Consider the following 23,224-nt stretch of genomic DNA (forward strand, 5'->3'; position numbering starts at 1 on the left):
GGTGTGAGCCACTTTGCCCAGCCCACTCTCATCTCTTAGGTGCACTTTGCCCCTCTCACTTTGTTTCAACCACACTGACAGCTTTTCTGTTCCTTGAATGTCCCAAGCCATATGCTGCATTAGGGCCTTTACACATGCTGTTTCCTCTACCTGGAACACCTATCCTCCATTTTTTTAATCCAGTACACTTCTATTTGCCTTTCCTATATCTAATTTTATTTATTTATTTTTGAGTGGATTTTATATATATACACACACAAGGAATAGATTTTAAAAGGTGCAAAGGAATATAAGTAACTCTCTTGCCTTTCTAGCCACTTCTTTCCCTGGGGATAACTTTAACCACTATTATAATTATCTTCTGAATTCTGGTTTCAGTTAAAATCTCACTTTTTTCACAGAGGCCTACCCTGATATTCTATTCTAAACATAGGTCTACCTATTGTATCACCATAGCCCTTTCTGTGCTTTTTGTTTTTATCATTTATCACAATTTGTAATTACTTTTTTTTTTTTTTGAGACATTTGCTCTTGTTGCCCATCCTGGAGTGCAATGATGTCATCTTGACCCACTGCCACCTCTGCCTCCTGGGTTCAAGTGATTCTCCTGTCTCAGCCTCCCGGGTAGCTGGGATTACAGGCATGCACCACCACGCCCAGCTAATTTTTGTATTTTTAGTAGGGAAGGGGTTTCACCATGTTGGTCTTGAACTCCTGACCTCATGATCCACCCACCTCGGCCTCCCAAAGTGCTGGGATTATAGGCATGAGCGACTGCGCCTGGCCATTTGTAATCTTATATTTACTTTGTGACTATTAGTCTAATGATTCCCTCCTCCCACTAGACTATAATCTCCCTAAGCAGAGTTTTGTTGGCCTTGTCCACTGCTATATCCTGACTCTTTTCCACAGTGCCTGGCATCCCCTTCCTAAGCCTTGCCTGTTTCTCCAAGCTCATCTCTTGCCACCCTGATCTTCAAGCTCTACTTTAAAATTCTCTCTGGCCCTTTCTCTGCCTATACCGTGTTTTATCCTAACTCCTGCTTATCCTTGAAGTTTTACTTAAAAGCTACCCGCTTTAAAAATCCTTTCCTGACACTCAAGTGCAGCCTAAGTGCTCCTCCCATGTACAGTGCTTATCATAGACAGCACTTATCACCTTGCATTGATATTATTGTCTGTCTCCCTAGGTGGCAGGTTCTATATTGCAGAGACTTTGTCTTTGTTCATTGTTGTAACCCCAACTTCTATGGCAGTGCATGGTACTTATCAAGCCTGCCATGGATATTGGGTTGATTGTCTACTGCACAGCTCTGGTGTGTGCCATTTATAGGGTTGTGGGGTATAATTGTTGCTGCCTACCCTGAAAGGTGATAATAAATATTTGTTGAATAGATGATCATACTTTGGGGAGTTCAGTGCTTTTTAGGAGGTCTTATTTTGAGTCATAATAAAATCTTCTTCCATGAGATTCATTTGCAAGGCCCTGGCCTGTGGATCACTGTGTACCCATCAAAGAGATTTGGATATCAGCTCCATGGGTGGGTCCCCAGGTTGGAGAGTCTAGAGCCCAAAGTCGCAAAAGGTCAAAGGTCTTAGATTCAGAGGGATGAAACTGCGGCATCAGTCAGGAAGATACCTTGGTTATAGTCTGTGCTCTTTGGGAACCTCTGGCCAAAAATACCTCCCTATTCCTTTCATGGTAAATTCTTTTTTTTTTTTTTTTTTTTTTATCAAAACCACCATCAGAAGAATCATGGTAAATTCTTACTCTGCTTTCAAGAGTGCAGCTATTGCCTCTTCTGGACCTATTCCCCTGCACCCTCCCCCACTCGCCAAAGAGAGAGTTAGTTTTTCCTTCCTCTGGGCACCTGTGACATTGCTCACATCTCCATTAAAGTACTTAGTACACCGTAAGGTGATGATTATCTGCTTTTCCATCTTTGTTTCATAGTATACCTCCAGTATCTCAAGGGAAAGTAGCATATTTTATTTGTCTTTGTAACTATCTCAGTGCCTATACAGTTACTGGCATGTAATTGTAAATGTGGACTAATGTATATTGTGGAAGGGATCCATGGTATTTCTGGGTTGTCTTGATGAAATAGTGTGGATTGTAAATGCAGGGAAGTTCTCTGAAGCCAGGACTCTCTGATTGGCCTCATATAGAGCAAACCTGCTTGGAAGCCCATTTCAGAAAAGAGAGGCCTAAGAAACCTTTCACTTGATGTCACTTAGATCAGGAGTCCCCAAACCCCAGGCCACACAGCAGGAAATGAGGGGGCAGGCAAGCCAGGGAAGCTTCATCTGTATTTACAGCCCCTCCCAGCTGCTACCCATCACTCAAGTTATCACCTGAGCTCCATTTCCTCTCAGATCAGCTGTGGCATTAGATTCTCATAAGAGTGTGAACCCTATTGTGAACTGGACATACGAGGGATCTAGGTTGAGCACTCGTTATGAGAATATAATTCTTGATGATCTGTCACTGCCTGCCATCACTGCCAATATGGGACTGTCTAGTTGCAAGAAAACAAGCTCAGGGCTCTCACTGATTCTACATTATGGTGAGTTGTATAATTATTTCATTATATATTCCAATGTAATGATATAAATAAAGTACACAATAAATATGCTTGAATCATCCCCAAACCACTACCCCATTCCCCACATCTGCCACATCTGTGGAAAAATTGTCTTCCATGATACTGATCCCTAGTGCCAAAAAGGTTGGGGTCCGCTGACTTAGACTTCTTTACACCATCTTGTGTTTAGTCTCCCACAGAGTGGTGACCCTGAAGAAATGAAGGAAGGACCACAGCAGCTTGAAGATCCCTCTTCAAGGAAGGACTTGCTGCCCATATCTTGATGCCATATATACATACATACACATACATATAGATACACACACATAAAGATACACACACATAAACATGTTATCCTTTAATCCTCTTTATTATCCTCATTTATAAATAAAGAAGAAACAGTAGCTCAAAAAATTTGGTGCAAGTAACCAAGAAAGTAGCAGGTGGGACTTCTATTTAAACTCTGGTCTATCTGACTGAACAGCCTGTGTCCATAACCACTAGGTTATAACACTTGAATTTCTAGAATACAAAAATCTAGCTAGACTTGATCTTTCTTACCTCTGATTTCAGTTTCTTATCTCTACCCTATCTTTTCTTTTCCTTTTTTTTTTTTTTTTTTAAATTTAGAGACAGGGTCTCCTTATGTTGCCCAGGCTGAAGTGCAGCAGCAGTTTGCACTGCAGTCTCAAACTCCTGGTCTCAAGCAATCCTCCTGCCTTAGCCTCCTGAGTAGCTGGGACTACAGACACATGCTAATGCTCTGGCTATCTGGGTCTATCTCTCTGAGTCTACCACAATGTATATGTATATAGAAACCCTATTATTTTTATCCAGCAGTAGCATACATACATATTATTCAACACTTTCAGTTTTTGTTTTTTTTGTTCACTTGACAATATTTGTTGGAGATTGTTTTCAGATCAGCACAAATAAATAAAATTAGATTAAAAAATACTTTATGGAACTTTATACTCTTCCTCTTTGCTGGCTATTTTTGCTGCCTGTCTCTCAATGCAGTCACAGTTAGAAAATTTCAAAAGGGAAGGGGGAGGGATTTTTTTTTCTCAAAAGAAAAAGAAAACCTCAAAAGGATTATTGCCTGTTGAGGAACAAGAAGAGATGAGAACTCTCTGAGAATATATTTTATCTCCCTGTTGCCAGTGGCTTTATCAGGAGAGAATTTCTCAGAGAAAGATGAGAAAGATGAGTAGTGGGGATTGGGCATATTCTAGGAGCTAAAAGGAGAGAATAAGGGGACAAACTGAGAATCAGTCCAGGATCAAGAAATATCCATGGCTCTTTAAACCAAAACAAAGTCAGCTACCACCAAATCCTCCTACTACTGCAGTGGAGAATTTGTCCCTTTAGATTATCTGTCTGTCTCTAGAGGAGCTTAGAAAGAGGTTATAATATAGTTCTTGTATGTTAAGGAAATCAGCATTTCTCTGTTACATATGCTTTGTATGTTTTCTAGTCATCTATCCCTTGACTTTATTTTTGTTGTGTTTTTTTTTTTTTTTGAGACAGAGTCTTGCTCTGTTGCCCAGGCTAGAGTGCAGTGATGCGATCTCAGCTCACTGCAACCTCTGCCTCCTGGGTTCAAGTGATTCTCCTGACTCTGCCTCCCAAGTAGCTGGGATTACAGGCACCCGCCACCGTGCTCAGCTAACTTTTTTTTTTTTTTTTTCCTCCAGTAGAGACGGGGTTTCACCATCTTGGCCAGGCTGGTCTCGAACTCCTGACCTCATGATCCACCCGCCTTGGCCTCTCAAAGTGCTGGGATTACAGGCGTGAGCCACTGCGCCTGGCCTTTTTTTTGTTGTTGTTGTTGTTGAACAGATGTTTTAACTTTTTATATAGCTAAGTTTATTAATAGTTGATTTCTAGATTGTGTTTCATGCTTAGAAAGATCTCTACTCCAAGATTATTTTTAAAAATCCTTAATGTTACCTTGTTATATATGGATTTCATATATATAATACCAGCAAAGTATATATTAATATATATATGTATTTATTTGTGGTCCAGGCTAGGTGTGAAGCCTCACACCTGTAATCCTGGCACCCTGGGGTGCTGAGGTGGAAGGAGTTCCAGACCAGCGTGGGCAACATAGCAAGACCCCAGGTCCACAAAAAATAAAAAATATTAGCTGGGCATGATGGCACATGCCTATAATCCCAGCTACTCCGGGTTGGGGGTGGGGCATGAGCTGAGGCAGAAGACTGTCTTGTACCCAGGAGTTTGAGGCTGCTTTCAGCTATGAGATGGCATTACATCCCAGTTTGGGTGACAGCAAGACCCTGTATCTTAAGAAACAACAATAATAATGACAACAAATAAACAAGTTTGTTTTATTTTCTCTCTTTTAGGTGGCATTCTGCTAAGTACTAGTCGGCCCTACAAGACAAAACCCACCCATGGCATTGGAAAGTACAAGCACCTAATTAAAGCAGAAGAGGTAAGGGGCAGGGAGAGTCTTTTGGAAAAGGGTAATGTGCAGCTTTTGCAAAAACCTGAAGATCAGATATGTATAATTTAGATAATATTGGAGCTAGAAATGATAGAGTTGCCCTTTAATCCTCGCCAGTGATTAGCTTAGAATTTCCAGACGGAGATGTTTCTACCAACTTCCAATCTTATCCCTAGGCCAGGTTATATAGTAAAAAGCAAATGGTTTGAAATTTTCTTTTTTTTGAGACAGAGTCTTGCTCTGTCATCCACATTGCAGTGCAGTGGCATGATCACGACTCCGCAGCCTCGACTTCCTGGGCTCAAGCGATCCTCCCATTCCAAGTAGCTGGTACTACAGGTCCTTGCCACCATGCCCATCTAATTAAAAAAATTTTTTTTGTAGAGACAGGGTCATGCTGTATCGCCCAGGCTTGTCTCAAGCTCCTTGCCTCAAGTGATCCTCTTGCTTCAGCCTCCGGAAGCATTGGGATTACAGGCATGAGCCACTGTGCCTGGCCTGATTTTATTCTTTGTAATACTTAAAAAAAAATCTTCCTAATAGTATACTTACTTCACTATGGACCTCATAGTAGAAATGCTAATTCAGTTTAGTTGAGTGAATGATTTGTGGCAAGTAGAGATAGATAGATTGACATTTTCAGCCAAAATACTGATTCTGTTTTGTTTTGTTTTTGAGACGGAGTTTTGCTCTTGTTGCCCAGGCTGGAGTGCAATGGCACAATCTTGGCTCACTGCAACCTCCACCTCCCGGGTTTAAGCAATTCTCCTGCTTCAGCCTTCCGAGTAGCTGGGATTACAGGCATGCACCACCATGCCTGGCTAATTTTGTATTTTTGGTAGAGACAGGGTTTCTCCATATTGGTCAGACTGGTCTCGAACTCCCAACCTCAGGTGATCCACCCGCCTCAGCCTCCCAAAGTGCTTGGATCACAGGCGTGAGCCACCATGCCTGGCCATTTGTTTTTTTGAGATGGAGTCTCACTCTGTCACCCAGGATAGAGTACAGTGGCATGATCTCAGCTCACTGCAACCTTTCCCTCCCAGGTTCAAGTGATTCTTGTGCCTCAACCTGCCAAGTGGCAGGGATTATAGGTGTGTGGTGCCACACCTGGCTAATTTTTGTATTTTTAGTATAGCGGGGGGTTTACCATGTCGACCAGGCCAGGTCTTGAACTCCTGACCTCAAGTGATCTGCCTGCCTTGACCTCCCAAAGTGCTGGGATAACTGATTCTTTTTTTATTTTTTTTGAGACGGAGTTTTGCTCTCATTACCCATGCTGGAACGCAATGGCGCAATCTTGGCTCACTGCAACCTCTGCCTCCTGGGTTCAAGTGATTCTCCTGCCTCAGCCTCCCGAGTAGCTGGGATTACAGGCATGCACCACCATTACCAGCTAATTTTGTATTTTTAGTAGAGATGGGGTTTCTCCGTGTTGGTCAGGCTGTTCTCCAACTCCCAACCTCATCTGATCAGCCTGTCTCAGTCGGCCAAAGTGCTGGGATTACAGGTGTGAGCCACCATGCCCAATCAGCTGATTCTCATTGTATTTTCAAATCTAAAATAGGCCAGGTGTGGTGGCTCACACCTTTAATCCCAGCACTTTGGGAAGCCAAGTCAGGCAAATCCCTTGAGGTCAAGAGTTCAAGACCAGCCCGACCAAAATAGTAGAAACCCTATCTCTACTAAAAATATAAAAATTGCCGGACGCGGTGGCTCACGCCTGTAATCCCAGCACTTTGGGAGGCCGAGGCGGGCAGATCGTGAGGTCAAGAGATTGAGACCATCCTGGCCAACATGGTGAAACCCCATCTCTACTAAAAATGGAAAAATTAGCTGGGCGTGGTGGTGTGCGCCTGTAGTCCCAACTACTCAGGAGGCTGAGGCAGGAGAATTGCTTGAACCTGGGAGGCGGAGGTTGCAGTGAGCCGAGATCGGGCCATTGCACCCCAGCCTGGCACCTGGCGACGAAGCAAGACTCTGTCTCAAAAAAAAAAAATGTGTATATATATATATATATATAAATTAGCTGGGCATGGTGGCACATGCCTGTAATCCCAACTACTCAGAAGACTGAGGCATGAGACTCACTCGAGCCCAGGAGGCAGAGGTTGCACTGGGCCAAGATCATGCCACTGTACTCCAGCCTGGGCAATTGAGCGAGACTCTGTCTCAAAAACAAATAAATAAATAAATAAATAAATAATATATTATGTGCTCCTTGAATACTTTAACCCAGATAAGTGGGTATTAGTTCTAAGCATTATGAAATTATTTAGCCCATTTCTTTGGTTCCAGTTAGATTTCTATGTGTGTGCAGAGGATTTTCTTATGGGGTGGATACAACTTGAGCCCAGAACCAGAAGACTAGCATGGGCAACATAGGGAGACCCTGTCTCTACAAAAATTCTAAAATTTAGCCAGGCTCAGTGGCACGTGCCTGTAGTCCCAGCCACTTGAGAAGCTGAGGCAAGGTAGAAGACCTGGCTTTCAATCTCAAGTCTATCACTTCCTGCAAACAGTACAGTGGGGAAGATTTTGGGGAGACTTCAATATCTCTTGGTTCTTTAGCTTATTTTGATGGTTCCATGCAACCACACATATTTCCTATTTGCCTCTCTCTTCTTGGCAAGGTCCAATTCCATTGAATTTGGGCTTTAGAAACCACTAACCTTGCCATGTTCTCCTGAGCATCATCACATTACCACATATCAGGCCTGTATCAGGCAGGCTCCCAGTAGGAAACAAATGCCCTATTAAATTGTTCCTTTGTAGTGGGAAGACTGCTGAATTAGGAACAAGGAAAGTTGTGTTCTAGGCTTGGTTCTGCCACTTTTCAGCCTTGTGACTTTGGGTAAGTCAACCTTCCTTGTCTAGGCATGGTGGGTCCTGAAATTATATGCAAAATGTTTCCTGTAGGTGAATTTTTCTGAGGAGAGTCCATAGTTTTTATCAGACTCTTTCACAAAGGTTGAGAAATTCTGGATTAGAATATCTCTAAGACTAGAATTTCAACTTGTATGTCATGTAACTTCACAATGCTGTGCAATATTTATTGAATATCTATTATGTGCTTGGAACTCTTGATGTCTTGCCTTTTCAAGAGTGAGTTGCAAAATAATTTTTTTTTTAATTAAATAGAGTCTTTCTGCCGCACAGGCTGGAGTGCAGTGTTGTGATCTCAGCTCACTACAACCTCCGCCTCCTGGGCTCAAGAGATCCTCCCATTTTTAGCCTACTGAGTAGCTAGGACTGCAGGGACATACCACCACACCTGGCTAATTTTTGTATTTTTTTGTAGAGACGGTGTTTTTCCATGTTGCTCAGGCTGGTCTGGTACTCCTGAGCTCAAGCAATACACCTGCTTCAGCCTCCCAAAGTACTAGGATTACAGGCATGAGCCACCATGCCTGGCCAGCAAAATAATTTTAAAAAATTCATGAATAAGACATGGTTCATCCGCAGAGGGAACTGGTAAACCAACAAAGATAAGACACAGATAGTATACTTCCAGGCAGAAAGTGATGAGTGCTAAAAGGAAGATACAAAGCACTATTAAAATTCAGAAGGAGTGATTTACACCCTTTTGGAGTTGTGACACCTTAGAGTAAATTGTTGAAGTTGTTTTATTTTGAGATATCCCTCTTCTTTTTTTAAAAAAATAATAAGCATCCTTTTATTTGCTGACACCATTACAAAAACCTATTATATTTGTAACAAAAAAGTCTTTTCTTGAGTTGAAGTCAGAGGCAGTTACTTCCCAAAATGTTAAGTAAAACAGTGTATAACATCAGTAAGACATCCCCCTTCTAAAAGTCCCACATGAAATAGAGGGGGAAAAAAATTAGTTTTATTTGAGTGGGACTTTTTTGCCTCTTTAAAAAAAAATGTCGGCCTGGCGCGGTGGCTCAAGCCTGTAATCCCAGCACTTTGGGAGGCCGAGGCGGTTGGATCACGAGGTCGAGAGATCGAGACCATCCTGGTCAACATTGTGAAACCCCGTCTCTATTAATACAAAAAAATTAGCTGGGCACGGTGGCGCGTGCCTGTAATCCCAGCTACTCAGGAGGCTGAGGCAGGAGAATTGCCTGAACCCAGGAGGCGGAGGTTGCGGTGAGCCGAGATCGCGCCATTGCACTCCAGCCTGGGTAACAAGAGCGAGACTCCGTCTCAAAAAAAAAAAAAAAAAAAAAATGTCTTTGCCGGGTGCGGTGGCTCACGCCTTTAATCCCAGCACTTTGGGAGGCCGAGACAGGCGGATCATGAGGTCAGGAGATCAAGACCATCCTGCCCAACATGGTGAAGCTCTGTCTCTACTAAAAAAATACAAAAATTAGCTGGGTGTCGTGGTGCGCGCCTGTAATCTCAGCTACTCAGGAGGCTGAGGCAAGAGAATCGCTTGAACACGGGAGGCGGAGATTGCAGTAAGCCGAGATTGCACCACTGCACTCCAGCCTGGCGACAAGGTGAGACTCCGCCTCAAAAAAGAAAATTTCTTAGAATCTTCTCTCTCAGATAATTTTCTGCATATGCCATGCTCTGACCCACTCTATTAACGTGGTATAAAAGGTAACTTAATGCCATCTGTCCCCATGTTCCTCACCAGCCTCTTCTCCACTCTCCTGGATACCATGCTTTAATTGTTTTGGGCCTCTTTTTCATCTAAGTCATTATACTTTTTCAAGACTTCCACAAGCTATTCTGCCTACTTGGAAGACCTCCCCTTCTTCACCTGGCTAATTCCTCTTTGACCTAAATCTCAGTGAGAAAGCAGGGTGAGGAGGGAACACAAACAAATTTATCCTCTTTTTTTTTTTTTGAGGTGGAGTTTCACTCTTCTTGCCCAGGCTGGAGTACAGTGGCATGATCTTGGCTCGCTGCAACCTCCACCTCCTGGTTTCAAGCGATTCTCCTGCCTCTGTGTCCCCAGTAGCTGGGATTGCAGGCATGCGCCACCACGCCCAGCTAATTTTGTATTTTTAGTAGAGGTGGGGTTTCTCCATGTTGGTCAGGCTGGTTTCGAACTCCTAACCTCAGGTGATCTGCCTGCCTCAGCCTCCCAAAGTACTGGGATTATAGGCGTGAGCCACCAAGCCCAGCCACAAATTTTTCCTTCTAAGAAACCTTCCTGGATTCCTGGCACTGGGTTACTTTTCTTTCTTTCTTTTTTCTTTTCTTTTCTTTTCTTTTTTTTTTTTTTAGTTTGAGACATGGTCTCACTGTGTTGCCCAGGCTGGAATGCAGTGCTGTAATCATGGGTCACTACTCCTTGAACTCTTAGGCTCAAGCGATCCTTTTGCCTCAGCATCTCAAGTAGCTGGGACTACAGGTACATGCCACCGAGCCCAGATAATTTTTAGAAATTTTTGTAGAAACGGGGTCTCCCTATATTGCCCATGCCAGTCTTCTGGTCCTGGGCTCAAGTGATCTTCCCACCTTGGCCTCCCAAAGTGCTGGGATTACCGGTGGGAACCACCATGCCAGCCCTGAGTTGCTTTTCTTACCATGGGCTGCCAGAGTTCCTTGTGCTTCCTCTGTCCTAGGACTCACTGCCTTATGTTTTAATCATCTGTTTTGTTTTGTTTTGTTTTGTTTTTTTGAGACAGGTTCTCGCTCTGTTGCCCAAGCTGGAATGCCGTCTCAGCTAACTGCAACCTCTGCCTCCCGGGCTCAAATAATTCTCCCTCCTCAGCCTCCTGAGTAGCTAGGACTACAGGAGTATGCCACTGTACCCAGCTCATTATATTTTTGTAGAGATGGGGTCTTGCCATGTTGCCCAGGCTGGTCTTAAGTGATCCACCTGTATCAGTCTCCCAAAGTACTAGAATTACAGGTGTGAGCCATGGCACCTGGCCTTAACTGTCTGTTTTTATGACTGTGTTCCCTTCTAGATTATGAGGTCCTTCTTCCTATCCTCAGTGTCCAGCACAGGGCTTGGCATCAAGGAGAGGACAGTAAATACTGATTGAACTGAACTGAAATGTGGTTGCTGGAGCTGTCCTGTGTTTTTATAATCAGATTTCTCAAATAAACCCACTATCTGCAAACACCTGGCTCAGATGACCTTGGTTGCTTGAATAGATTGGATGCTCCCTTTGTTTAGGGCTGTAGGCTTTTCTCTGATGTTATTCAGTGTCTCGGGGTAGCTAGTTCAGTAGTGTTAGATACTGGGGGAAGTTGCTCCAGCCTCCTGGCTTTCTGCACGGGACAGCACAGTGAAAGCTTTCTTCTGCCACCTTACAGAGGCTCTGTCCTGAGTTCTGTATCTTATCCCTCTGGGGAACTGGACTAGTTATACTAGAAGGAATCTTATGTGGCCTCCTTTCTTTCTCTCCCTAAGCCTAGAAAAAATCATACATTGCCAGGTTCCCATTTCTTCCTCTCAGGGTCTTGGTCTGGCCCCTTTATACTAGTGAGCCCGACATCCCTAAGACAAGAGTAAATTCTCATGCTCATGCTCAAAGTACCCAACCCTTGTCCCATTTCTGCTGGTATAATCCCTTCATTCCTCCTTCAAAAGGTCCCACAGTCAGTCTTATAACTTTGAAGGAAAGGGGGTATATACTTCATCTCAGCTTTCCTTGTTAATACTATTTTTATCTCTTTCTTTTTTTTTTTTTTTTTTTTTGAGATGGAGTCTCCTTCTGTCCCCCAGGCTAGAGTGCAGTGGCGCCATCTTGGCTCATTGCAATGTCTGCCTTCCAGGTTCAAGCGATTCTCCTGCCTCAGCCTCCTGAGTAGCTGGGATTACAGGCATGTGCCACCATGTCCAGCTAATTTATATTTATTTATTTATTTATTTTGAGACGGAGTCTCACTCTGTCACCCAGGCTGGAGTGCAGTGGCCTGATGTTGGCTCACTGCAACCTCCGCCTCCCAGGTTCAACTGATTCTCCTGCCTCAGCCTCCTGAGTAGCTGGGATTACAGGTGCGTGCCACCACACCTGGCTAATTTTTAGTAAAGATGAGGCTTCTCCATGTTGGTCAGGCTGGTCTCGAACTCCTGACTTTGTGATCTGCCCACCTCGGCCTCCCAATGTGCTGGGATACAGGTGTGAGCCACTGTGCCTGGCCTAATTTTTGTATTTTCAGAAGAGATGGTGTTTCACCATTTTGGCCAGGCTGGTCTCAAACTCCAGACCTCAGGTGATCCACCCACCTTGGCCTCCCTAAGTGCTAGGATTATAGGCACGAACCATCACACCTGGTCTGTTTTTATCTCTTTCTTACATGGCTTGGTGTGTAACTCTGAATAGCTTCCCACCACTCTGTCCCGTGTCTTCGTCTTTGATTCTTTTTTGAAGGGGTAGATGAGAGATAAAAATGAGGAATTTTCTTGGGTGACAGCATGGGGGATGACAATAAATGTGGCATTTCAGCTCGCTTGCAGTATGGACCTGACCTTCTTCTCAGTGATTTCCCTTTTTGGACCTTTGTTTCAGGCATGTTTTATCATACACCCATGCTCTCTCCTGCCTCTCTGCCTTTGCACATGTTCTTTCCTTCGTATGGGATGATACCCTCCCTTTTTTCTCTATGGTGCTCATCCTGTAAGACCCATCTTGACCTGTGGCAGTGAGGGATCACATTTTAGAGTGTATCTCCAGAAGTAGCGTCTTGTCCCAAAGTGTAGATCTCATTATTCCTTAAAGGGCCTTCATCATTCTGTTGAATTTAAGAGGCTTCAGATTGTTTGGAGTAATTTATATTTGATAGAAGTAAAAATAATAAGGCCAGGCGTGGTGGCTCATGCCTGTAATCCAGCACTTTGATAGGATGAGGTAGGCGGATCACCCGTGGTCAGGAGTTTGAGACCAGCCTGACCAACATGGTGAAACCCTGTCTTTACTAAAAATACAAAATTAGCTGGGTGTGGTGATGCATGCCTATAATCCCAGCTACTTGGTAGGCTGAGGCAAAAGAATTGCTTGAGCACAGGAGGTGGAGGTTGCAGTGAGCCAAGATTCATGCCACTGCACTCTAGCCTGGGCAACAAGAGCAAAACTCCATCTCAAAAAAGAAGTCAAAATAATAATAGTCATTCACATTTGTATAGCACTGGGTCATTTTTCCCAAGACTACTTACTTCCTTGTTCTCAGCTATTGTCCAGCTTCTAGTCTTGGGGTCATGGCATCTTTATAATCTGAAAATTGCCAAGAGAAAGACGTGGGAGGATGAAATGGAGGCAACATGAATTTCTGTCAGTTTGTTATATGTTCTCATTTCCAGGCCTTGGAGCAAGAGAGTTAGATACATCTTTTGTAACTGAGACAATTTTCTTCCTCTTTATAGAACGGCCCCTAGGAATCAAGATAGCTTTTCTTTTGGAAACTTCATGCTGTTTTTAGTGTTGACAGAGAGGAGGTGTCTGCCATTTCTGTCACCTATTTATTTTGTTGTAGCACCCGTAATAGATCAGCTCTCACAGCCACAAATCTGTGAGGAGACTGGAATCATTCCCAGAAAAATCAGCAGGTCAGAATCACTTTATGGTAACAGTACTAGCTTCTTGAGAGCTTGTCTAAAAGTTCCAGCAGAGGAGGACAGCTATTCATATACCCTTGACCAAGGACCGATCCTCCTCTATCAGGTATGGTCGTCCTCTTCAACTGAGCGCACAGCAAATGGAGTGGTAAGAGAAGAAGGGGACTCCCGCCTTGATATTTAGTTTATTCCCCGAGTAAGGCACTTACCACACGTATTTAGTTACACTTTTGAGCACTAATTTTCTCAGCAGACTTTATGCTTTTTGTAGAAAGAGACCATGTCTGATCTATCTTAAAACCGATCTATCTAAGGGGACTAGCCAACCAGATCAGCTGAATCAACCCTGGCAATCAATGGGGTGACAGATGTTGCAGCCAGATCACCCTCACATCCAGTCCTACCTTCTTGGTAACAGAACAATTGATTTTGCTGGTCTAATGTCTGTAGGGCTAGACATGTATTATAGGACTGGCTTAGGGAGAGTTACTTTATATTAGCACCCATGTTTTCACTTGTTTATTTCTTGTAGCTCATTAAAAGAAGAACCATAATTGAGCATCTATATGCCATGCACTGTGCTGAGTACCCATGATGGTCAGGTGAATGGGACATGGTCCCTTCCTATAAAAAGTATAAAGTCTGCTAGGAAAGTTAGTGCTCAAAAGTATAACTAAATATTTGTGGTAAGTGCTTTACTAGGGGAATAAACTAAATATCAAGAGAGCAAAGATAAATAATTCCTTCATGATATTTTACATGGTAAATACTACAATTTTAAAACAAAAAAGCAGTTCTCCCCGAAAGGGTCAGTGAAGGTGCTGCTGAGTTCAGCTCAACAAACATGTATTAAATGCCACCTGTATCTTGACACTGGGAGGGTAAAGTTGAACTGGACACTCCTGTAGCAGTATCTAGTTGCTTGGGGTAGCTGGTGACACAGGGCTGTAAAGAACATAAAAAAGCTACCCAGGGCTAAGTACAAAAAGCGACTCTTGTAAAGACCTGAGTCTGCCAGTGCCATTAGAGCTCCTGGTCTCCAGCCTGCTGGGAGTCTCACCCCGTGTCACCAAATTACAATAGTGTCTGATTTTTAGAGGGATTCATGTTTGATATGAATAATAGTAATAACTGTTTTCCATTCTGAAAGTACTTTGACATCCATTATCTCAGATGCAAGCCATATTCCCTTGGAACATTGCTGGTACTACAGCCAAACCCCTCCTCAAGTTGAATAATAACAGTCTTTCCCATTTTAGAAGAATATTAAATGAAAGGATAGAATTTTCTAAATTTCACATATTTCTCCTATCAGTTTTATTTGATGAAAACAAATATTAACAGAGAAACTCAGTTATGTTTTTATTTTATTATTGATTGATTGATTGATTGATTTTTGAGATGGAGTTTCACTCTCGTTGCCCAGGCTGAAATGCAATGGTGTGATCTCGGCTCACTGCAATCTTCACCTTCCAGGTTCAAGTGATTCTCTTGCCTCAGCCTCCTGAGTAACTGGGACTACAGGCATGCACCACCATGCCTGGCTAAATTTTTGTATTTTTAGTAGAGATGGGGTTTTGCCATGTTGGCCACCCTGGTCTTGAACTCCTGACCTCAGGTGATCCACCCGCCTCAGCCTCCCAAAGTGCGCTGAGATTACAGCCGTGAGCCACTGTGCCCAGCCTTTCTGGAGGGACTCTTTCCTTTTTTTTTTTTTTTTTTTTAGAGAGAGTCTTGCTCTGTTGCCAGCCTGGAGTGTAGTGGCACAATCTTGGCTCATTGCAACCTTCGCCTACCAGGTTCAAGCAATTCTCCTGCCTCAGCCTCCTGAGTAGCTAGGACTACAGGCACACAGCACCAAACCCAGCTAATTTTTGTATTTTTAGTAGAGACGGGGTTTCACCATGTTGGCCAGGATGGTCTCGATCTCTTGACCTCATGATCTGCCCGCCTTGGCTTCCCAAAGTGCTGGGACTACAGGCCTGAGCCACTGCACCTGGACCTATGTTTTAATTTTTTTTAATTTTTTTTTTTTCCAGAGACAGGATCTTGCTCTGTTGCCCAGCTTGGAGTACAGTGGTGTGATTATAGCACACTGTAGCCTCAACCTCTCAGGCTCAAGTGATCTTCTCACCCAGCCTCCAGAGTAGTTGGTACTATAGATGTGTACCACCACACCTTGCTAATATTTTTATTTTTTAAATTGATTAATTAATTTTTTGAGATGGTCTCACTCTGTCACCCAGACTGGAGTATGGTAGCATGATTATGGCTCACTGCAGCCTTGACCTCTCTGACTCAGGTAATCCTCCCACCTCAGCCTCCCAAGTAGCTGGGATTATAGGTGTGCGCCACCACACCTGTCTAATTTTTTGTAAAGATGGGGTTTCACCATGTTGCCCAGCTGGTCTCGAACTCCTGGGCTTAAGTGATCTGCCTCCCTTAGGCTCCCAAAGTGTTGGGATTAAAGGTGTGAGTCCCCACAATTGGCCTAGAATTCATTTCAGTTCAACTCAACATTTAATATTTTGGGGCTCTAGGAATAGAAAGATTAACGAGACATAGTACCTTCCTACATGAATTGTGGCAGTAGTTTAGCTACCGTAATAGAAGACCTACAATACCAGGGGCTTAAGTAAGATAGAAATTTCTTTGTTTCTCACATAAAAGTGTAAGTAGATATTCCAGCTTTTTGTTCGCCATACTTACCATATTGCTTCTATTTCATGGTGTGAGATGGCTGCTCCTTCTTTAGCCGCCATGTTCTCATTTCAGCCAGCAAGGAGGGAAAAGGGGAAACAGTGGTCATCATGTTTCTTTTCTTTCTTTGTTTTGTTGTTGTTGTTTTCAGTACTTTAGAGGACCTCCGGAAATGTTGCTGTTGTTTTAATTTGTTTGCTTGTTTTTTGAGATGGAGTCTCGCTCTGTCACCCAGGCTGGAGTGCAGTGGCACGATCTTGGCTCATTGCAACTTCTGCCTCCCGAGTTCAAGCGATTTTCCTGGCTCGGCATCCCAAGTAGCTGGGATTACAGGTCACTGCCACCACACCCAGCTAATTTTTATATTTTTAGTAGAGACGTGGTTTCACCATGTTGGCCAGGCTGGTCTCAAACTCCTGACATCAGGTGAGCCAGTGCTTGACCTAATTTTTGTATTTTTGGTAGAGATGGGGTTTTACCATGTTGGCCAGGTCAGTCTCAAACTCCTGACCTCAGGTGATCTGCCAGCCTTGGCCTCCCAAAGTGCTGGGACTACAGGTGTGAGTCACTGTGCCTGGCCTGTTTCGTTTTTTTAAGAGAGGGTCTCATTCTGTCATCCAGCCTGGAGTGTAGTGGTGTGATCATAGCTCACTGAAACCTCAAACTTTTGAGTTCCAGCAATCCCCTAGCCTCAGCCTCCTGTGCAGCTGGGACCACAGGTACACGCCATCACACAGGGCTACTTTTTAAATATTTTTGTAGAGATAGGGTCTTGCCATATTGCCCAGACTTGTCTCAAACGCCTAGACTCGAGCGATCTACCCACCTAGGCCTCCCAAAGTGGTGGGATTACAAGTGTGAGCCACCGTACCTAGCTGTGTTGTCCTTTTTTAGAGTAGTTGAACTAGCACTTTGCATACTGCAGGTGCTTAATACATTCTTCATTCCATAAAATTTACCAGTTGGAAGTTGGGACCATGCTTCTCTCCAATATATAGTAGTAACAGTAGTGTCCTGTCTATGTACCCTACATAACCTCTTTTAAAAATGCCGTTTATAGCTGGGTGCAGTGGCTCACACCTATAATTCCAGCAATTTGGGAGGCTGAGGCTGGTGGATCACCTGAGTTCAGGAGTTTGAAACCAGCCTGGCTAACATGGTAAAACCCCATTTCTGCTAAAAATACAAAATTAGCCAGACATGGTGGGCAGATGCCCATAATCAGTTACTTGGGAGGCTGAGGCACAAAAATTGCTTCAATTCAGGAGGTGAAGGTTGCAGTGCGCTGAGATTGTGCCATTACACCCTAGCCTGAGTGACAGAATGAGACTCTGTCTCAAAATAATAATACTAATAGTGCCATTTATTTATTTTTAATTTATCTTTTTGAGACAGAGTCTTGCTGTCGCCCAGGCTGGAGTGCAGTGGTGCAATCTTGGCTCACTGCAACCTTCTCATCCCGGGCTCAAGCAATTCTCATGCCTCAGTTTCCTGAGTAGCTGGGATTACAGGTGTGCACCACCATGCCCAGCTAATTTTTGTACTTTTATTTTTATTTATTTACTTTTTTTGAGACATGGTCTCACTCTGTCACCCAGGCTGGAGTGCAATGGCACGATCTTGGCTCACTGCAACCTCTGCCTCCCAGGTTTAAGCAATTCTGGTGCCTCAGCCTCCCAAGTAGCTTGGACTACAGGTGCCTGCCACTGTGTCCAGCTAATTTTTGTATTTTTAGTAGAGATGAGGCCGGGCACAGTGGCTCACGCCGGTAATCCCAGCACTTATGGAGGATGAGGTGGGTGGATCACTTGAGGTTAGGAATTTGAGACCAGTCTAGACAACATGGTAAAACCCTGTCTCTACTAAAAATACAAAAATTAGCTGGGTGTGGTGGCAGGCGCCTGTAATCACAGCTACACGGGAGGCTGAGACAGGAGAATCACTTGAACCCCAGAGGTGGAGGTTACAGTGAGCTGAGATCACGCCAGTGCACTCCAGCTTGGGAGACAGAGCTAGATTCTGCCTCAAAAAAAAAAAAAATAGTAGAGACAGGGTTTCACCATATTGGCCATCCTGGTGTCGAACTCCTGACCTCAGGTGATCCACCTGCCTCACCCATCTGAAGTGCCATTATAGGCGCGAGCCACTGCATTCTGCCAAAAATGCAATTTGTTATCATATACCAGGTGCTGTAAGTACTATGCGCCAGACTTTAAAGACGTTATTTCACTTTATAGTCTTATAAATGGTATATTTTATTTAAGCCTCAGAATATTATATGGTTATTCAAGACGCTGTTTGAGGAATCCAAGACCCAGAGAAAAATTAAATGATGTGCACACATGGCTAGAGATTTTCAGAGCCAATATTTGGAATGAGGATGGCCAGAATTCATCTAACATCTCTAGCATTTCCATTTCATATAAATTCACTCTATTAAGCTTCACAATAACTTTAGATGTTACAGATGAGGAAACTGAAGCCTAGAAAGGTCACCCAATGCCATGTAGTGACTCAGCAGATATTTAGGATTTGAGGTCAGATTTTCTTTGGCTACCATCTAAGTCTAGTACACTTTATACAGCATCAGGCCATGTCTCCTTGCTACCCCAGTCAGAGCCAGCCTTTTGTCCATGTCTCTCAAGTGTGTAACGCAAGGATATAAACATGCTTGATCGCTGTGTACCTCACAGCTGATTATGGACTGTTCATAGTACTATCACCAAATCATTCAAATCCTCGGGTGTAAATTTTGTTATTTTCATCACCAGAATTTCTAGAAGCTGAATATGATGCAGGCATATCAGACTTTTTGTTTGAGGATTCAGGTAATTCTTATCCAACTTTCTCACTCTGGAGAATGTCACTTACAGCAATAGGTGGATACTATCACTTTACAGGAGAGAGCCCCCAGGCTTGGGGCTGCAGACTCAGCTTCTAGCTCTGGATAGATGTAAAGTGGTTACCTTTGCCCTTTTCTTACTGTTATAACCTTACACAAGCCATTTTTCTTTTCTGGGTCTCAACTTCCCCCTTGTATAAAATTAGGGGGAAGGAGAGACTAAATTATCTCTAAGATCCTTTCCAGCTGTAACAGGCTATAATTCTAATTTGATTCCTTTCTTTATCTGTTCTTTCCAGCAAAGTTTCTCAGTAACCTTGGGCAAGTAACTTACCGTGAGAGGACCTCAGTTTTCTCTCTATAAAACAGGGATAATAATGTGAACATTTCTGTACAAGACTTGTTTCATAATTTATCCTATGATCTATTTGGGGAACCACAGTACAGTCCTATAAGGACCTAAGAAAGACAATCCTGGGCCATCCCATAGTGAATCCAGGCCATAGATGTGCCAATGTTTGATGATGGACTGTAGTCCATCCTTCCGACTACGTTTCTCCTAGCTTCTTATCCTTTCCTGCCTGGCTGGCCTTCATGTGCAGTCAGGTTGAGCTTCCCAAAACACAGCTTTATTCATGTATATCCTTTGCACAGACTTTTTTTTAGACAGAGTCTCACATTGTCACCTGGGCTGGAGTGCAGTGGCACGATCTTGGCTCACTGCAACCTCTGCCTTCCGGGTTCAAGTGATTCTCCTGCCTCAGACCCCTGAGTAGCTGGGACTACAGGTGCCTGCCACCACACCCAGCTAATTTTTTTTGTATTTTTGGTAGAAATGGGGTTTCATCACGTTGGCGCCAGGCTGGTCTCAAACTCCTGGCATCAGGTTATCCACCCACCTCAGCCTCCCAAAGTGCTGGCATTACAGGTGTAAGCCACCAGCCGGTCCCGCACAGATATCTTTAATAGCTCCCCATGGCATTCATGAAGGCCTGAACTCAATCAGTAGGAGTAGAGAGAATGGGATGGATGTGAGAAAATGTGTGTAGATAGAGTGACAGAAACTGTTATCTGGTCTTATATGCAGTTAAGCTCTTGCTGGCTATGCTGTGCCCTATCTCAGAACTGAAATGTATACTGTAATATCACAATAGGATCCTGATAATGTGAATTGGTTCAGGAAGATCTAGGCCAACACGGAAAAGCAGGTGAGATGCCAAGAGGGATACTGGGATCAGCTTGCTTTCTTTGTTTCCCTAAAGCAATACCTTTGGAGAGTCCTGGCATTTTCTGTGGTTAAGAAAAGCCTCCTACAGGCTTCAGAGAAGCTCCTCCCCTCTCTGCTGGAAAATTTTAGCCACTCTCCATTGCATTCTCATTTAAGCATTCTACACAGCTCTTACTGCAGTGCTGCCTGTCACAATGAGAAGTCCTTATTGCAGCATTTGGCCATGAGTGTGGTGGGCTCTGAAGAAGAGAGAGCCAAATGCCTGCACCTTGGTGGTTGATCTCTAGAGGCTGGGTTCCCACTCAGAGCAAGGTCTGGCACCCTGGGGTGGCCACCACTGTTAAGAACTTTAGTAATACAGAGGAAAAATTCGTGCATTGGGCATCAGGAGGCCTGGATTTCAGTTCCTGGAGTCTGTCTTGTCTGGCTCTGTGACTCTGGGAAACATATATATCTGTTTGGGCTTCATAGTCTTCCCTTGCAAAGATGAAGAACCAGGACAAAATCATCTCTAAGTTCCTTCCCATTCTAAAATTTTAAAATAATGACTCATTGTATGTTTTCTCTTGGTTGGGTCCTGTGCTAGATATGAGGAATATAAAGTGAAAATAATAATAAAACTTAATGTTTATTTAGTGTTTAAATATGTGCCACAGATTGTACTAACCATTTTACATACAGTATTTTGTTCAATTCTCAAAACATTCCTGTGAGATTAGGCCTATCATCAGCATTACTGGCTTTGTAAAAGGACCATTTCTTTGTCCTCTCTCTGCTTCCCCAAATTGGGTTCCTGCTCTTTATAGGTTGCCCTTCTGAGCAGCAGTGTAAGGGAACCATTCCAGGTGCTCTGTCAGGAATAACACTGCTGTAGAAGCCACTAGACTTAGTAATTAGATGGGGTGACTTAAGACATATAAGTAGAGGCAGATTTTTTTTTTTCTTTAAAAAAAAAATTTGCCCCATCGCAAGACTTACTACATATCTCCAGTTATTAGGACGTGGTGGTATTATCTCAGGGATAGACAGATAGCCCAATGGAACAGAAGAGTAGAGAAACAAATGCACATATCTCTGGGTACTTGTTACATGACATAGGTGGCCCTGTGAAGCAATGTGGCTGAGTCATTTCGGCTGGATGATCATGTGAAAACAAAAAATGACTGTTGACCCCATTTCACACCGCACACAGGAAATCACTTAAAGGTGGATTGTAGATCTAAATGTAATTATTAAAATAATAAAACTGCTAGGAGGTAAAATACAAGGATAGCTCCATGATCTGAAGGTAGGCAAAGATTTCTTACACAGGACACAAAAGTCACTATAATGATAAAAAATGAATATATTGGACTACATTAAAAATAAGAACTTAAAAAAAAAAGAATAAAAAATAAGAACTTGAGGCCTGTTGTGGTAACTTACTCCTGTAATCCCAGCGCTGTGGGAGGCTGAGATGGAAGGATTGCTTGGGGCCAGGAGTTTGAGATCTGCCTGGGCAGCAGAGTGAGACCCCTCCTCAATCTCTACAAAAAATTTTTAAAAATTCAAGGCCGGGCGCGGTGGCTCAAGCCTGTAATCCCAGCACTTTGGGAGGCCGAGGCGGGTGGATCACGAGGTCAAGAGATCGAGACCATCCTGGTCAACATGGTGAAACCCCGTCTCTACTAAAAATACAAAAATTAGCTGGGCATGGTGGCACGTGCCTGTAATCCCAGCTACTTGGGAGGCTGAGGCAGGAGAATTGCCTGAACCCAGGAGGCGGAGGTTGCGGTGAGCCGAGATCGCGCCATTGCACTCCAGCCTGGGTAACAAGAGCGAAACTCCATCTCAAAAAAAAAAAAAATTAGCCAGGCATGGTAATGTGCACTGTAGTCCCAGCTACTTGGGAGGCTGAGGCAGGAGGATCACTTGAGACCAGGAGTTCCAGGCTGCAGTGAGCTACAGTTGCGCCACTGCACTCCAACCTGGGCAACACAGTGAGACACTGTCCTTAAAAAAAAATCTGAGCTTCATCAGTGACAAGTTAAACCAAAAAAAAATAAAAAGAAAGAAAGAAATACAAATAAAAAAAGAACTTCTTATCAAAATATACCATCATAAAGTCAAAAGGGGGCTGGAAGCTATGGCTTCTGCCTGTAATCTGAATATTTTGGGAGGCTGAGGCTGGCGGATCACTTGAAACCAGGAGTTTGAGAACAGCCTGGGCAACATGGAAAGACCCTGTCTCTATAAAAAAAAAAATACAAAAATTATTTGGATATAATGGCTCATGCCTGTAATCCCAGCTACTCGGGAGGTTGAGGTGTGAGGATCACTTGAACCTAGGAGGTCAAGGCTGCAGTAAGCTGTGATTGGGCCACTGAACTCCAGCCTGGGCAACAGAGTAAGATCCTGGTCTTACAAAAAATAAAAATAAAAATAAAAATAATTTTAAAATAAAATAAAAAGAGAAGGTACAGAGAGGGAGAAGGTATTTGTAGGATTTACAAAGGATCATGTTTAGAATATGTAAACAGCCTCTGCAAATCAATAAGAGAAAGGCAGACAAATCAATTTTTAAAATGAGGAAAATACTTGAATAGGCAGATGACAAAAGGCAGTATCCAAATAGCCAGTAATCATATGGGAAGGCGCTCAGGCTCAATAGACATAAAGAAAATGCTAGTTAAAACCTCATTGCGCCAGGCATGGTGGCTCATGCCTGTAATCTCAGCCCTTTGGGAGGCCAAAGCAGGAAGATAGCAAAGTCAAGAGATCGAGACCATCCTGGCCAACATGGTGAAACCCCGTCTCTACTAAAAATACAAAAATTAGCTGGGCATGGTGGCACGTGCCTGTAGTCCCAGCTACTCAGGAGGCTGAGGCAGGAGAATTGCTTGAACCTAGGAGGTGGAGGTTGCAGTGAGCT

At 43.5% G+C, this 23,224-nt stretch overlaps 1 protein-coding gene across 1 annotated transcript in view; it reads left to right on the forward strand.

The window, feature by feature from the left end:
* MRPL48 (mitochondrial ribosomal protein L48) overlaps window positions 1-23,224 on the forward strand; it is a 63,050-nt gene that overhangs the window by 20,698 nt on the left and 19,128 nt on the right. The window contains exon 4 of the mRNA XM_012456954.2: window positions 4,958-5,046. Within this exon, the coding sequence (XP_012312377.2) occupies window positions 4,958-5,046 (89 nt within the window). The remainder of the gene's footprint in view (window positions 1-4,957; window positions 5,047-23,224) is intronic.

The sequence above is a fragment of the Aotus nancymaae genome, unplaced genomic scaffold (assembly GCF_030222135.1).
Source record: "Aotus nancymaae isolate 86718 unplaced genomic scaffold, 86718_ANA_hifiasm-v0.15.2.pri h1tg000059l, whole genome shotgun sequence".
In the NCBI taxonomy this organism is placed as follows: domain Eukaryota; kingdom Metazoa; phylum Chordata; class Mammalia; order Primates; family Aotidae; genus Aotus; species Aotus nancymaae.